Below are 17,937 nucleotides of genomic sequence, written 5' to 3'. Positions count from 1 at the left end.
AAAATGTTTTATTTTTTTTTATTTTTTTTATGAAGTCTTATAATTGGTCTAGTGAGTGGGTTGCAATCATTGAGTGGAAAGCTCAAACAAAAGTTTCAATGGCAATACTGGTCCATAAAAAATTGTATAAATGTATTCATTATCAGAATTAATACCCGTAATACAATTTTAAATCCGTTTTTGCTGTTTCTGTAAAATGAAATGAGTGCCAGTAAGAAAATTACATAACATTACATTAGAGGTCTTAAGCAATAATTTACACCTGACTAATGACATTAAGAAATATTGATAACCTTTGAATTAGAAATTAACCGTTTTAAAAAGTTAATAAAAAATTATTATTTACACCCATCCTAGCTGACCAATTAGGGATAACAACCGGGCAGCATAAACCACGCCCATTTTAACATGTAATCCGCGTCAAAAATATATATTTCTATTAAGGAGCAGGTGACATTTTGTGTGACATGACTCGTGTTCTCTTTTTATTTTGAATAGATGGAATACAATATTTTACGAAATATATCAAATGTTAGATAACAGATAATATAAACAAACCCAAGTTTTTAAAATCGTCCACATTTTAAATATCTTGGGCATTTTTTGTCACTTTCAGTGGCATTTTGCTGGTGAATTTCTGTCCCTAGTTGCCATTTAATCTCCAATAAAATAAAATTCTATGTTATTTCATTTCTTACCACTAGGTGACGTAAATGTACAAGCCTGGCTGCACTCGGGACGGGAGTACTTGGTCTGTTCAGCTAATATAGCATGGAATTTCAGTCACATTGTAACAAATTAAAAGTGCGCCAGTCCATAATCGGGATTTATTCAAAACAGATACACTAGTAATATTTATCTGCTTTGTTTTAAAATGCTTTTTTAAAGTTTTGTCAAATTATTTATTTAAATTATGTTATGTAGCCTACTACTGCGAAATGACTGCGAGAAAGCATTTCATTTCTCAAATTTATCTAGTGGGTTTTGATTTTCCCCATGTCAGCAACTTGGTTTCAGCCCTGCTCGTTTTCACCGAAAAGAGCTAGCAGTCAGCAGTGCCAGTGCCTACAGATTCACTACGCCCTAACTCAACTCCACCCTAACAACCCGCCCTCAACAGCGGGAGAAACCAGTGCGTCAGTGTAGCTAATGAATATTCAAACCTAGAGTCGGGAGAAAGAGCGTCACATAAAAGGATACAGGTGAGGTCACGACGACAGACACAGTCACAGCTGGACACTACTCGCTGAGGCCAGTAGACGGGCTAGTGTTACTCCTGAAACAAATAAACGCAAAAAACTGGAACCGTTTTAAATTCCTCCAGTATAAAAAAAGGGAACTAAGCTTGCATCACGTATAAAAGAGAGCTCAAAGAGGAACGGTAACATGTTCACTTGGGTAAATAAGGAGCAGGGTGGAAGGAACAAGGAGGGCGACATGTTTCAAACAGTGACTGAAGGACTTCAGAGTCTTTATGCTAAGAAACTGCTGCCTTTGGAGGAGACTTACCTCTTCCATGACTTCCACTCACCGGCGCTGGAGCAGGCGGACTTCCAGAGCAAGCCCATGGTCCTCCTGGTGGGACAGTATTCCACAGGGAAGACCACTTTTATAAGGTAACGCATTGCTTTGAGAGATTTGTTAGAAAGTCAGCTCTTCAGCAAAACGCTTAGTTCTGCCAGTGAATGAATGAATAGTAGATAACACTCTATTTTAGTGTCCTGGGTGGTTACGCATCTTACACTTTACTATAGTAGGCTAATAACAGTAAACATGCAACTAAACCAAACCCCAATACTAACCCTATAGTAAGTGCATGTTGTTTTAGTAGTTAATGTTTAATTACACTGTAACAAGGACAAGCGTAAAATAAGGTGTAATCGAATAGTAATGTCTTGGAAGCCAAGAATGGCTTTATAATATTATTAGACACAACTATATTTATTGTGACTTAGGATTTATTTATATTTAATTACTAATAGAACAGCATGTACACGTGTTAAGTTCAGTACAGTCAGCTCTTTGTGGTTGCTGCAACAGGCTGCAAACCCTGGGTGTATAACAGCTTATGCCAGCTCACATAGTCCATTCATCTGTGAAGAGAAGCAGAAGGCTGGAGAGTATGCAAACAACTCATAAAAGCATCATTATTCTTCTTATTGACTTTTTTCGCTGTTGGTCAATATCATCCAGCTTTGATGTCTGTGCTGGATCTAATCGGATCCTGTGCTAGACAGGGAGTCTCTGAATAAATAAGAAAATCCAATAGCTCTGTGAGTCGTGTTGAAATCCTCTCAAACTAGAACTGGCTTATTACCAGCTCAGCCGTTCATAATCTGAAACATTAGGTCATAGTTGGAAATTATGGATGTTTAAGGCTGTTTAAGCACCACATTCCAGTCTAAAGAGTAATGAAGTCGCTATACGAAGTATACTATAAGTTCTTGCTTGTATATGTGAGTATGAAAAGCCAATACAAATTGTGTTTGTATTATTTTTTTCACCTCTCCACTTGTAAAACAGTTTTCAGTCATGCTTTTGCTAAAAGTTCTTCCATTACATTACAAACGTGCACTAAGGAGACATTTAGCCATATTTAACAATGAATGCAGTTTGATTTATGTTCAATTTAATGACAAGCCATGTGTGTGTTTCTTTGCTTGGAAACCTTTGACACTTTCTCATCCTCTGCCAGGATGTGGTAGGAATCTATGGTTTGGCTAGGAAGTTACAGGAAGAGTGAGACTGATGGATAGGTCTGTTTTCACATTCTAGCCATCATCCAATGGTTATGTGCCACTGTTTAGCTTTGATCCTTGATCAGCTTTGATTTCATTGACTATATTTTATTGCATTCTGTCTCAACCTAAAGGTAGGACTGTAAATTATTCCATTCATTTACTCTCACCCAACCGTGACATTTTGTTGTCAGCATGTGCTGTCACATTGATTCTGCCGCTCCAGTCAACAAAGAAGTGGTTTGTTAATACTTAACCTCTCTCTCTTGCAGGTATCTTCTGGAGCAGGATTTTCCAGGGATGCGAATTGGCCCTGAACCAACGACAGATGGATTCATAGCTGTGATGTACAATGAGAATGAGGGGGTTGTTCCGGGAAATGCTTTGGTTGTGGACCCCAAGAAACCTTTCCGCAAGCTCAATGCATTTGGAAACGCCTTCTTAAACAGGTAAATATCAAGTGCTCAATCGCTACTTTTTAGATTTCAGTTTCAAAGTTTGCAACTGTAGTATTATTTAATATGGCTTATTAAAGGGATAGTTTATCCAAAAATGAAAATTGCCATCAATTACTTAGTCTTATGGATTTTGGAATGACATGAAGCTGTCATTTATGTTTGAAACACAAATGAAGATATTTCTGTCCCTCCATTGAATGTTGATTCCAATTCAATTTTGACACTTCAAAAAGTTCATAAAGAGATTGTAAAAGTATTTGAATCAAGCAGTTTAATCCAAGACTTCTGAAGAGGCACAGTCACTTTATGTTATGAACAGATTTAATTTAGGTTTTTATTCAACTGTACTTGCTTGACGAAGAAGCAAGCATGCTTCTGTTTACCCATTTCTGGGCAAACTAACCCTGTAGAAAGATGGGGCTGAATAAATTGATAGCACCATATTCCAGTGTTCATGAGATGTTCTGTCAAGCTTAAGCCAAGAGAATGGTTGTTAGACATCATGTCATCTGGCTGGAAAATCTAGAACGTGGGCACATATTCTTGCTCGCTACATTCTGTAACGAATGTCCCTCTTGCCCGGGTCGTTGCCAAAACAAGGATTTTCTATTATCTTGCTTTGGCAGTGGCATAGCATAGGAAATATGTCTGTTATGGTACAAGTGCAGTTCAAGGTTTACAGTATAATTATAAAAAGAAAATGCATTCATGTTAAATACACATTATGTCACATTGCTTTGTAGTTTTGCATATCACTTCCATTCCATTAGGTTTACATGTTTCTCTCCACAACACATTCTGTCGCTCATTCATTTCTTCCTTTCATCCCATATTACAGGCAAATATTTTCAACATACAAAGTGTCTCAAATACTGTGAAAAGTCCACTTCTCCTTTTAGGTAACCAAAGCTGCTGCATGAGCTACCACAAGTTTTAATGTTTAATTTTAGTACCTAGACAGTTAGACAAAGGATTTTCCCCCCTGTTTGCTGGATACTTATGTGGAGGGGAAATGGGTAAGTACTTCTTTGACAGTGACCACTATAGAGGTCAAAGGCACACTTGACAAAGAACATCTCCTCTCCTCCAGAGGAACCTCAAAACAATGCACTTCGTTTCCTGTGGATCTCGTTGTGCGTCATGTGATGGCACGTTTAGGCACAGCAGTTTCTTTCTCTCATTCTCTCTAACACATTTTATCTACTGGCTTTTTGAATAAAAATGCATGTCATTTTCTTGAAAAATGAAACCTATTTGAATGCCTCTTCCTCTATTTCTCAACATGTCCTTCTGCTTTGCAGCTGACAGGTGATGTTTGATCACAGATGTTGCAATTTCCTCTTAGGTTTTGTTTTAAAAAAAAAGACAGATCCTCGAACTCACTTGAGACAATATTGCAATCTTAACATCACCATAATATTCCCTCAACATGGAGATATAATATGAAATAATAGTTTTAGTTACATTTAGTAAATATATTATTCATTTGTTGAATGTCTGTTTTTTGTTCTTCTAAAAGTTGCCCCAAGGTTGTGGAATAGTTTACCACTCTCCTTTAGCTCCTTCACCTCAGTCAACATGTTTAAAAGCAGTGACAGCATTGTGTTCTTGATGGATGCATGCAAGGTCTTATTTTTTTAGGTTTCATTTCTAAAAAAAAAATTCATAAAGTTTGTCTCTGTTAATATGTGGTCATATTAGCAATATTTCAGCTAAACTAAAAAAGGTCCATTGTCAATAGTGTAGCAATGTATGAATAACAGCTCACACAGAAATCACTTTCAAGCAGCTTTCTGTTAGTCAGCACAAAGAGTGAGACCAACTTGAATTATTTTGTATTTTTATATACTCTGTTTATCACTGCTAGAGTATCCCATTTAAACGTGTCAGGCCTGATTCTTGTATCTTTGAAATAATTTTGAAAGAAAATGCATCTCAGCTGTTTCCCATGACTCAGATCAAATTAGTCAACTGACAAATGTAGTGATACTACCAGCATTTCCAGTGATAAGATGAGGTGATGAACTCTCTCCATCTGTCTCGATAGGTTCATCTGCTCTCAAATGCCCAACCAAGTTCTGCAGAGCATTAGCATCATTGACACACCGGGGATCTTGTCTGGTGAGAAGCAGCGCATAAGCAGAGGTCAGTGCCTGCAATACCTACTGTACAGCAGCAGGATGTTCATTCTGGTCTTTATAGTGTCTTAGAGCCAATCCATTCTGTATTGTGTTATAAACAAAGGCCGGGAGTTATGCACAGACTTGGTCACGTGGCCACACACAATGCAATAGGATAACAAATGACAAAATGTACACCATCAAATGCACCCCATTTCTTCTCTTGACAGTTTTCTCAAGTGCTCCTCCAAAGATGTTTATTAGAGAATAGCCATTTGTTTAGGTAAATCTTGGTAGTCGAGGAAAGATAATGTCACATGACCAACACAGCATGAACTGCGCTGTTTAGCTGGCTGGATTGTTCATTCTGAAGTCTGTCTGTCTGTCACTATTTCTCATTGAAAATATATGCATTACAACAGACAGACTGGTTCACTCCCTAGAGGACTGAAGCTCGTTTTCCCAGAATAAGGAACAATCATAATGCTTTAGTCATTAATTTTCATTTTAGTCACCACCAGATCTGGCCTGTTTCTTTGTAAATTTCCTCTGTTGTTTCCGTCCCTGTCTCCCATTACATGACACTAGCAGATACACTGGAAACCCTGATGAGTGTGTGGTGTTATGATGTCAGCATTTTTCACTTTCTTTTTTCCTCTTTTTGCAAGCATGAATTGAGCTTGCCAAACACACTTCTGGGTTTACATCAGCATTCTGGCACCTCAGTATGTAACCAGTGTTTATGTGTTACAGGATCATTAATAAACAAAACAAGCATGCTTTGTTTTCACATAGTTTTTTATATTTTAACTAAAAAGGCAGAGCACTACTGAGAAGTGGCCAAGCAATTTTTAACAGTTGTGGGATATGTCTGTTATGCTGTATAATCTTTATCTATGAAAATGCACTACAGCAGAGGTACAGTATGGCGCAAGAGGGTCTGCAAACTGTAGATTAGGCCTGGTGGCGGAGTCGCAGAACAGCACAAATGTACGGACGCAACTTCGGCCATGAGGGATAAGACACATGGGCGTTCCACATCTGTTCTTGCTTTAGCGCCGCTCAGCTGAGGTTGCATTCCTCTTACGTTAGCATCTCTGACACATCTCACGATGCACCATCGGCCTTGTGCATCAATCATATTTGATTTTTAATACGACTATGAATTTTCTACAAAATTTGAAAATAACAGAATTTTTTACTGCCAGACATTTGTGTTGTGGCTGCTTTAAATTGTGATACTTATTGCATTCTTTAGATTTTCAAATGAGGGGCAACATATTTGTAATTAGCCTGCTCGTTATAGAAGTGTTTTAATTATTATGGCGAATAATGCTGGTAAGTTGACGACTTCTGGTGTGACTTATGCAGTACAACCATATCATTTTTCTTCAATTTTAAACTGTTTATTGTTGGTCATTATGCGCTCAGTTTTAACTGTTTGTCAAAAAGTTATTAAAAATGGAAAAATATGAAATAAATAAGTAATGGTAAATTATAGGACCCAATAGACATCCCCTTTATCACATTTATATAAATCTTAACCTAAAATCTTGATGTTTATTTAAAAAAAAAAGATTTAGGGTGAGGGAGAGCCTTTTCTTCTTCTGTACTCAGTTGCCTTACATGGAATACCATTGATGGTTCCCACACTCTAAGAGTAAGCACTGAGCTCCTCCTTTGTAAAATCTTGGCAGAACGTTTTGTAAAAAATTTTATTGTGATGTGTAATCCATGCCATTGTTGTTGGAGCAGCGTAATTTCCTCATGACCATTGGGTGGTTGGATAAGTTGGATCTCATTGTTTAAAATGAATTGATCAACACATGCACTTGCTTATAATGAGCTACATGTGAATGAAGGCTGATATGGTGTCCCTGTCTCTATGAGATTCTCATGGTCATGCCAGGTCTGTGACCTGAAAACTTATCGTTACACCCTTCTCTCGTCCTGTTTCTTCCAGCTACAGAAAGAAAGGTGTAACCATTATTTATGCATGAAGGGCAGTTTAACAAAAAAATGTACAGTTGTGAATTATCAATTTCAAATGAATTTGTGTGTGTGTGTAATGTTTCCATAATTCAGTTCAGTTCAGTTCAATTCACATTTATTTGTACAGCGCTTTTCACAATACATATTGTTTCATAGCAGCTTTACAGAAAATGCATGTGTCGACATTAAAATTTAGAATGATCTGTGTATCAGAGGTGACATGAGTGTTTTAAATATGAATTTTGGTCTTAGATCTTAGTATTTTATTTTTATTTATTTATTTTAGAAGGTTTATTTGTTATATATTATATTATTTTTATTTGATTATTATGCATATTTTTTCTTAATATATATTATGTCTGGATTTCCCAAACTGGGGCTTGTGAGTTGATGAAAAGTGAATAATTAATTAAATCATAAAAATATCAATTAAAATAAATAAATAAATAAATATTTAAAAAATTAAAACAATTAAAATTTGACACTAAAATATTAAGTGTTTTACTTGTTTACCTGCTTGTCATGTGACCATTAACCAATATCAGAGAACCATGAACATGTGAATGTGCTGTTAAATTATTAAGATATTAGCTTAAAATCTCAAGGGGGTTCTTCAAGTTAATATTTTAGGTCAAAGGGATCGGCTGAAAAAAAGTTTAGGAATTCCTTTGTTATACCATATGTTTTAGTATTATGTTATTTTATACTATTGTTTTACTACTGTATTTGTGCGTCACTGTGGTGTGTAACTAATGTGTACCTGTGGACTAATGAAGTATACAGTATTTCAATTCTTATTCTGTTCCATTGATATTTTTCCACTACAGGCTACGATTTCTCTGAGGTTCTGCGCTGGTTTGGAGAGCGAGTGGACCGTATCATTCTTCTCTTTGACGCCCATAAGCTGGACATATCTGATGAGTTTTCTGAAGCGATCAAAGCTTTCCGTGGGCAGGATGACAAAATCCGTGTGGTATTGAACAAGGCCGACCAAGTGGACACTCAGCAGCTGATGCGTGTTTATGGTGCACTGATGTGGTCGCTGGGGAAGGTGATCAATACTCCAGAGGTGGTGAGGGTCTATCTCGGCTCTTTTTGGGCCAAACCTCTCCAAAATGCGGAAAATCGACGTCTGTTTGAAGCTGAAACACAAGATCTCTTCAGAGACATCCAGGGTTTGCCTCGCAACGCTGCCCTGCGTAAGCTGAATGACCTCATCAAAAGAGCTCGTCTTGCTAAGGTAGGTTGTCTAAGTAGTATGTAGTAGTCTACACAGAAATGCATTTTGATGTTTTTAAAATTGGTTAGCGCCATTTTTATTATTGTCTCATCAGAGTATTAGTACTGTCTGCTTAATATATGCTGCTAACACTTTATTGTGATGGTCCCCCAACAGACGTTCTACAGACTATAAGTAAATACATGTCAACTTATTCTACTAACCCGAACCCTAACATGTAACCTCCCTCCATTTGAGAGGTCTTTGTTACTGTCCAGATTATCCCTTCTTTATTGTCTTTACCAACATCCCACCTCTCCCAGAAGGCCCATGAGTGTCCTGAATATATAGTTTTTGCACGGTGGGATGTCTGTCTTTATTGTGATTGATATAAAATAAAAGGTGCTTTAAAAAGTCCTTGAATCTGGTGTTCATCAAAGAATGGGAACCCTAAAATGTACATTATATATTATTTTGACTTATTTTATATTAATCAGAATGAGCTTTATTGCCAAGTATGTTTACACACATAAGGAATTTGTCTTGTGACAGGAGCTTCCAGTGCAGAAGAAAAGTATAGGCATAGTGCCGGCATACATATATTTAGTGTTAATGTATTTAAACCTTGCTGCTTGTAAAACCCACGCTGAAACTTTCCAGCGTCGCTGCTCATTGTCTGTTATTTTGTCTTGTGTTTGACCTTAGTTCAACCACTATTGTTTTTGGCTGACTGCACTGTTCGAACTTACACATTGTGCCACATGAGCCCCAAGCAACACAACCTGGTTGCGTCGTGCACTTAAATCTGGACGGTATAAACAATTCACTCATGGAACCATGACAGAAAGTGTGTCTTATCTCTTCCGCAATATTTTCCAAACACGTTCAGCAAACAGGAATCCTGTAGCCCTGTGCATGCCTTCCTGTAATGGTAAAGCCATGTGAGGCAGTTAAATGCCTTCTCCATCTCCTGGAAAAGCCCAGAAAAGTCCCTTTCCGTGGTACAAAGGAATGTGTGTAATGTGCTCAAAGAGAGCACAGCCCTTATTTTTCCTAACCTCTCCACCCCACTAAGTCTTGCCACTCGTCATGTTTACGCCTTTCCTGTCCTCCTCGAGCCGCCAATCATCCTTAAGAGGAATAAACATAGCATAAAAGGAAAAAGCCCAACCTTAATTTAGATCTCTTGTGGTGTACTTCCTCTATATTGAGGAAAAAAGTTTGTATAAACACAGATGCTTTTGAATGTTCCTTTGGCAAGGGTACTTCCAAGGTGTAAACACAGAGATGGTGTTTGATTATGCAACCATCCTAGAGTAACAGGAGGTGGATGTCATGTGAGAAAAAATGTCTATAGTACTATAGACTTCCCCCAAACCCCATCACTGATATTAATCCTCTGCTTTTTAACGAAACTTCAATCTTTGTGATTGCATTTCGACTCTTAGATTACTTTCATAAGGATGTAACATTTATTTATTTTTCACTTTTTTTTATTTGAAGTTTTATGTCATTAATTAGGTTTTGCTTTAAATAGTTTGACTATAGTTTGCAAAAACGCATCTCACTTGTAGTGATTAAATATTAGGTCAGTGTAATTTATTATAATAGAATAAGAAATTCTATTATTTCTTATTTTATTATAATTCAGCTTAGGGGGCCCGTAAATTATTTTTTTTGCATATGGGCCCAGGGCTGACTTGCTACGCACCATTGTTCACACCATACCTCTTTATGAACTTACTGACTGTAATCTGCTGTGTGTTTTATAGGTGCATGCTTATATCATCAGCTACTTAAAGAAAGAAATGCCCTCCTTGTTTGGGAAAGAGAAGAAAAAGGAGGAGCTGATTACCCACCTGCCTGAGATCTATCAGATACTGCAGAGGGAGCACCACATCTCACCTGGAGATTTCCCTAATGTCATTAAAATGCAGGTAAGACCTGGCCTGTGTCCATGGAACATGGGTAAATATTAGATGTTATATTATAGCGTCTACATATGTTTACAAAGTAAACAAAACTAACCAGGATGCGAGCTAATCAGCATTTTTTATCTGTTCTTGCATGCATGCAATTTCCACCAACTGCTGGTTATTAAATTATGTTAATTAGTGGAGATGTATGATGGATTCCAGGCTGTAGATCTGAGGAATGTTTGTTTTGTTCAGCGTTTTAGCACAATATTTGAGTCCCTGAGGGGGCTTGAGTCCCAGCCCTGCTATTGCCTGTAGAGCAGGAAGAGTCCGTACTTTCACTTTCTTCAAGTCCTGCCTGAAGATGTTTAGCCAGCATGAATCTCAGTAGACACTAGCCCCACATGAGAAATTGCATTGAAATATATGTGAAAATAAGATGCCAGTCAAGCACTGTAATGCAGTTTCACATAATTTTCCAGAGATTTACAGGCACGCATCTCACATTCGGTCTTACACACCCCAGGGATGCATAATTTTATTTAATATGAAAAGACAGCAGTCATTAACTATAATAACATTCGCTGATTATTGACTAACACATGTACTAACAATAAACTTTCCGACCAGACAGCTTCCAGGCAGCACTTGAAAGATAAAGGCCACGCTCTAAATAGAGCCCCAACTGGCGACATTGATTCATTCCAGAATTAGACATCATATCACTGAACTAAGCACTTCAGGACTTGGATGCATAATTTTGTAGGCCTTACTTTATAAATCTGTGTCTCTGTCATGATCTTTAAACACACATTATTAAAAATGTAAATGAATAATGAAACCAATATATTCCTATAACCCAGTGTGTTATCTGTTAATGCTATATTAATTTGACATTAAATGTCTCCCTCTGTCACTCACATCTACTAATGTAGGAGCAACTGCAACACTACGACTTCAGCAAGTTTCCCTCTTTGAAACTGAAGTTGATTGAATCTGTGGACAGAATGTTGTCCACCAAGATCTCAAGCCTGATGAACATGATCCGAGAGGAAGAAAGCAAACAGCCGTCTCAGATGGTAATGGGTGGAGCCTTTGAAGACTCGTCCGACGGGCCTTTTGGCCATGGCTACGGTGAGGGTATCAGTGCAGGGGCTGATACTGAGGACTGGATCGTAAGTCGCGACAAACATCGCTACGATGAAATCTTCTACACATTGATGCCTGTCAATGGGAAGGTAACTGGCATCAATGCCAAGAAGGAGATGATGAGTTCTCGCCTGCCCAACACCGTACTGGGAAAGATCTGGAAGCTGGCAGACTGTGATAAGGACGGGATGCTGGATGATGAAGAATTTGCTCTCGCTCAGCACCTTATTAGGGTCAAACTTGAGGGATTTGAGCTCCCTGCAGAGCTACCAAATCATCTAGTGCCTCCGTCTCACAGGAAGGACCCCACCGCAGACATCTTGTACAACCATCAGGAGGATTGAGCACCTTCATATATGTATTTTCATCAGCCAGCTGCTAGCACAAAATGGCCTTTGAAAATTGAAGCCTTAAAAACTTAATTGAAGGGATGAAGTTTTATTGGTTAAGCCATCTTTTGTATTCAACAGTGCTGTTGATGGTCAAAATTAGACAGACTTCTGTGACTTTCATATGCCTAAGATTGGGTAATTTGGAATGCAATTTCTTTAACTCAGAGTTAAAGAACAAATATATTAATATTTTTGAAAGACACGGCATACAAATTTAAATTACAGCCCTCAGAATTATATGGTTACCTCTAAATTTTATGTGATTTCACCATGTACTTGCAGATTGTGAAAATAGATGGCAGTGTGGTTGTAGAACATTTTATACAGTGCTTTCAAGATGTTATATTACATTTCATTTGAAATAAAAATGTTAGTTGTAAATTGTGCATAACAGCAGCTAAAAATAATCTTCCTATACATGACAAACTGTCACAGAGGCACTGACAGAAGTATCCATTCATCTCACTCATTCTGACACAGTGTGAATATCCACAGATGTTACCTAGTTATTCAATTAATTTTGCAGCACAATATAGTTTTACAGTTTCTTTTTTATATCAACCTTTTCTTTGAATGCACACTTTTCGTATGAACTTGACAATGATCCTGAATCCTGAAATAGACTGATGTGGGGAAATTGAAACAGTATTCAGTCTTTCATGGTGCAATTAAAATTAGGCTCATTATTAATATTTTAGATGTAACTTTTTAATAGAAAATTACTACATACACTCTTTTCTCATGCTGGGATGTTAGATATTTTTCATGTTAGATATTTTGATTTATTGAATTACATGACATATGTAATAAATAAATAATACATTTACACATTAATAACAGCATTATACTGAACAGCACTGAGTTTTGCCAAAGTTTTTTGTCTATAATATTTGTCTGACACTGACTAGTTAGTGAAGAATTATAATAGTTTATAGCAGCAAGCATTTAAAGAAATTAAACAACTACATTTAAAAAATAATTCTTATAAACTATTCTACAATTTCATTTTTTTTGAGAGAGATTGGCATTCAGACTGCCAAGTCTATTTATGCCTTCTATATATATATATATATATATATATATATATATATATATATTAAAAATATTAACAATGTATACAATGACAGAAAAAACTTCAAAGTAAATAGTGTTTATATTTCTGAGGTGCAAAAGAACTTCTGTTGTATAATGAAATCAGTTTTCATCATGAAAACTCCACTATGCTGTATATATATTAATACTGATGAAAGTAATGTGTATGTTAAACACTGTTACAATAATTATATGTACATTTTAATTAATATACGTAGATGGTTTCTGTCAGCTCAGAGGTGGATTACATGAACTAGACTGTAATTATTTGTCATGAGTTCAACTCTTGTGGCTTGTGAACATGAAAGATCATGTTTGAAATTAAGATTACTGTAAAAAGTGATTACAGAAATTCTTTTCATGTTTTTGGGACAATTAAGTACATTTATATAGGTGTTTGATGGTGTTGCCTTTACTTTAATGGGCCTGTGGCATATATATAACCTCCATCCATCTGTTAATGTGTAATTGATTGTAAAAAAAAAAAAAAAAAAGATTTTATATTATACACCCTTTTAAAAAAGGGAATGTAATAAATGTTTCTATTTCAAATTAAAATTGTTTCACTTTATTTTGAAATTTGAAATCTGGAATGTGTACTAAATCTTTCAACCCTGAATCAATTAGAATAGCATTGGCATGACTGTTCATGGATTGGCATGTAGAGAGGTGTGTGCTGCTGAATTGCTTGAAATAGTGAATATGACTGCAACCTTTACCCCCAAAGTAGCACATTGCTAGGTGAGTGAGAATTACCCTCCCTTTCAGTTCATTACAACAGCATCAAAGTTCAGTTCATTTCCTCAATACTGATCAGATCGGATTACTCTCAAATCATCCATTTTTGCCATGATGAATATCTAATTATCTTTGTTTAAAACAAACCTTGAGAAGGGTAAGTGAATTCAGTTTATTGTATGCTGTGCATCATAAACTAACTGACAAAATATGTCGTAATTTTTAGCATGTTTTTTATAAGTTTTGGGATATACAAATGACAACATGGCTATCATGAATCTACCTTTTTTTATTTTGAATTGTTTGCTAAAAATATGTAATATTACAGTATAATTGCAGATATATATTTTAAACTATATTAAACAAATGTCAAAATGTAATTGTAAATGCGGATATAAAATAATATAGTTTTTTATATAGGTATAATAGCACTGATAACAGTATTAAGATACTACTAAGATGATGCTATACAGTATAACATCTGAAGAAAAAAAAAAAAGAAATGAAATGTTTGCCAGTTTACTAAGTATATGTAATCCTTGATGGCCATATATATTCAAAGTATTTATTTGATGACCAATACAGTGATATGACCTGATTTGGAAATGCTAGGTATTTTTATGATGCTTTAAAATGTGTTTGTAAAGTCCATACATAATTACTCTGTCAGCAAGAGATATACGATTGCCCTGATACATTCACTTCTGCATTAATACACAAAGTATATATATACATAAGTGCTGAATATGACCCAAGATATATATAATATATAATATATCTTCCCAAAAGATCTAAAAAAATCCCAAATGCAAAGGCCTCACCAGTCATGTGTATGGCTTAATGTTTAAGCCCATCTTGGGCAGCTATTTATTGTAAATGAACAAGCTCTGTTGCAGGACATGAGGTGAAGCAGAAATGTGAGATCCTTGAAACATTTACAATCATTTTTCAATGGATGTTATCAGGGACTGACACAGTCAAGAGATGTCTAAACAAGGAGATGGAGAGGAGTCTGATGGCCGATTCCGAGAGCTTCAGGAGCAGCGGATGACGGTGCAGAAGAAGACCTACACAAAATGGATGAACAGTGTCTTTTCAAAGAATGGGGTATGAACAGGTCCTCCCAACACCTTCCTGAACCTCAATGTTAGCTCAGGCAACATCTACAGCCAGTGACACAACAAAGCACCAACACTCAGACTGAAGCTTATTTTCAATGATTCACACTTTTCTAATAGTAATTATCTAGCTACAGTATGGCTAGTTAGCTATCTATAAATGTATAATTAATCAACCCTAGTTTAGTCAGATATCTGTTGATGATTCAGCAATATCTTTACATAAACATTCGTGATTCACAACTAGATATTGCGATAATTCTGGTGATATCTGTGTAATATAATGTTAGTAATCCTGACTCCAGTCCTGTGACTTACTGTAGTTTATGATGTAATGTGCTCACTCCAGCATGATTACCTCTAGATGTGAACCCTTGAACCCAGTTAAGGTCATAATTATTTTAATCATTGTTCATTGCATTACCATACTTCATGTTCTTGTCTCATGGTAAGTGGATAGTATTTAAACAAGTCAGACCACTGGTTTTTCATAAATACACAGATCTCAGATTGAGTTTAATAACAATAATGAAAGCAAGTGGCAGGTACGCATAGATGAAAACTCAGTTAATTGTTATACATTGTTACACAAACCTTTTGTGACAGATCAGCACAGGGGAGGGAAAAGCACAGATAATTCACCTTGTAATGCAGTCTTACATCAACACCACCAATATTGGATTGAGGAAGGAAATAGTACCACCTTGACTGTAATCACATGTTTTTTTATACCAGATATTTCCACTGGATGTCTCCCTTTGAGTGTTATGTTTAAAAGTGGTTACATATTACCTCCGTTCATACTTGTTGCCATTGTTGTGTGAACCAACTTAACTTGCATAATAAACAGCAGGAAGATGTAAAAAAGACAAGTGGTGCTACAACGACACACAAATATATTAATAGCTTATACAGGCAGCTGTCTGAAAGAATGACATGTTTTAAACGTTTCCCTTTCCCTTTCCCCTTCCTCATTTACTCCTGTGTATTGTTCTGTATCAAACGACACTGTTCATAACATGTTTATTATAAAAGGTCATGCAGATAATTAAAAATAGCCAAATATTACTTACAGAGAAAATATACTCCACCCAAACACACAGCACTTATTTTACCAGTCGACAGTCAGTTATATGTTAGCAGTTAGCTGATATCATCGCTCTTGCTTGTAAAAGCAATTATGAAAGTTGCAACAACAAAAAATAATATGTAAAAATTGCAAGCAGATTTGTTTTATATATTTATCATTGTTCTTGAGTGATGAACTACATCTCAGAGGACCTACCAGAGGAGCAGGGTGTGCTCTAAGCTCCCTCAGTTCATTCCCTAAACAGAGCCTATTGGAGGCAGTAAGCAGATCTGTTCAGAGACATCAGATTCCCACAACACATGGATTAGGGAGTGGTTGCAAGGCTCTTGCTTGAAAGCTGAGAGCAAGACGGCTTTACTGAGAGGAGTTTGAGTGAGTCAAGTCATAGTGGAATACAGTGGCAATTAGCCAAGCACAATGTTAAGACAAAGCCAGCAGCTAATTTCATTTCAAAACTTGTTTAAAACTGCCTATGATGCATTAAAAAAAAATGCAATTGTCGGATTAAAGGATTTCACCGTCATTGTCTGCAACCTTACTTGTTTACATTTATTGTCTTTCCACTTAATGATTATTTGGGTGTGGTGGAAAATGTGTGTAATTCTCTTTTAATGTGCATGCACTTTAAAGGAAAAGGTTGACTTGACTGATGTATTTACTGAGCTAAGAACTGGTGTGCATCTCGTGCGACTTTTGGAGCTCATCTCGGGGGAGAAACTGCCCACTCCCAGTCGACGCACCCTAAGAGTTCACTGTCTGGAAAACAACAGCATTGCCATTGCCTTCCTTAAAACCAAGGTACACTGAAGAAGTTCAATACAAATATAAATCTTTTAAAACACACTGTTTTCACAAAGTAACCTTGAAAGTAAACTGTGGATAAACACCTATAAGAGATGTACTTTGTAATCGTAGGTTATCCTTTTTCTCTCTTCTCATCTTCCTATAGATCCGCGTAGATTTGATTGGTCCAGAAAATGTTGTGGATGGAGACAGAACCCTGATCCTGGGGCTAATTTGGATCATCATTCTCCGCTTCCAGATTGGAGCCATCAATATTGTTGAGGTAAGGCCTTTAGAGTGGACTCTTAATAGCAAAAGGTGTGTTTGTTACTCTGTTTTACATTCTGTTTTGGTTTCAGGCTGGTGGTGATGCCAGTGCTGCACGACGCTCAGCCAAAGACGCTCTATTGATCTGGTGTCAGCGGAAGACCGCCGGTTACACCAATGTTAATGTGCAAGACTTCTCAAGCAGCTGGAGAGATGGACTGGCCTTCAATGCTCTGATTCACGCCCATCGGTAGTATTCGGAGTGGATAGCAGTATCAGTATTTCATGTTCCCTTTCCACAAATTCAGTCTCATGATTTAATGATAACATTGTTCCAGGCCTGATCTTTTTGATTACAACCGACTACGCCAGGATGATCCAAAGAGGAGCCTCACCCATGCTTTCACTCTGGCAGAGGACGAGTTTGGCATAATGCAGCTCCTGGATGTTGAAGATGTCATGGTTCCCCATCCCGATGAGAAGTCTATCATGACTTATGTATCTCTGTACTACCACTACTTCTCCAAAATGAAGCAGGGCCAAACAATCCAGAAGAGGATTGCTAAGGTTAGTTTGCAAACACATGTATTTCAAAGAAATGTAAAATGCTATGAAAAGCATCACTATCACTATTGCTCATACTTTGGTACTTAGTCACGACGTAACGGAAGTAGCGAGTAGTGCATGTTTTGATGTGCATTAGAGTGAAATGGGTTATCGAGAAGACAAAAATGTAGGACAGGGACTTGGTTCTACTCAATGGTTGTTGATTGGATGTAGGTAGATCTGAATGTGAGCTTGCAGTCCATTGTAAGAAAGGGACAGGTTTGTGTGAACAAAATGATTGGAGAAGTTCACCATATGT

The 17,937-nt window shown here is 36.8% G+C and overlaps 2 protein-coding genes across 2 annotated transcripts in view; both read left to right on the top strand.

The window, feature by feature from the left end:
* Positions 1 to 1,139: 1,139 nt before the first annotated feature.
* On the top strand, positions 1,140 to 12,954 carry ehd4 (EH-domain containing 4). Its single transcript, XM_079853729.1, has 6 exons — positions 1,140 to 1,616; positions 3,011 to 3,187; positions 5,244 to 5,341; positions 8,136 to 8,548; positions 10,300 to 10,464; positions 11,379 to 12,954. Exons 1-6 carry the CDS (start codon positions 1,387 to 1,389, stop codon positions 11,934 to 11,936), a joined length of 1,641 nt encoding a protein of 546 aa, XP_079709855.1. The 5' UTR covers positions 1,140 to 1,386; the 3' UTR covers positions 11,937 to 12,954.
* A 1,844-nt stretch (positions 12,955 to 14,798) lies between these two features.
* Positions 14,799 to 17,937, top strand: part of sptbn5 (spectrin, beta, non-erythrocytic 5) — a gene marked incomplete at both ends in the record, with an annotated part of 28,063 nt that continues 24,924 nt past the window's right edge. The window contains 5 exons of the mRNA XM_079854133.1: positions 14,799 to 14,921; positions 16,653 to 16,820; positions 16,972 to 17,088; positions 17,165 to 17,322; positions 17,411 to 17,639. Coding sequence (XP_079710259.1) covers positions 14,799 to 14,921; positions 16,653 to 16,820; positions 16,972 to 17,088; positions 17,165 to 17,322; positions 17,411 to 17,639 — 795 coding nt within the window. The remainder of the gene's footprint in view (positions 14,922 to 16,652; positions 16,821 to 16,971; positions 17,089 to 17,164; positions 17,323 to 17,410; positions 17,640 to 17,937) is intronic.

The sequence above is a fragment of the Squalius cephalus genome (assembly GCF_949319135.1).
Source record: "Squalius cephalus genome assembly, chromosome: 20".
Taxonomy (NCBI): domain Eukaryota; kingdom Metazoa; phylum Chordata; class Actinopteri; order Cypriniformes; family Leuciscidae; genus Squalius; species Squalius cephalus.
The sequence above is the reverse complement of the archived record's forward strand: the minus strand, read 5'-3'. Positions and strand labels throughout refer to the sequence as shown.

Coding starts and splice junctions, on each gene's coding strand:
- ehd4 (XM_079853729.1), top strand. CDS start 1,387: ATGTTCACTTGGGTAAATAAGGAGCAGGGTGGAAGGAACAAGGAGGGC. Junction 5,342..8,135: donor GAAGCAGCGCATAAGCAGAG/GTCAGTGCCTGC, acceptor TTTCCACTACAG/GCTACGATTTCTCTGAGGTT. Junction 10,465..11,378: donor CTAATGTCATTAAAATGCAG/GTAAGACCTGGC, acceptor CTACTAATGTAG/GAGCAACTGCAACACTACGA.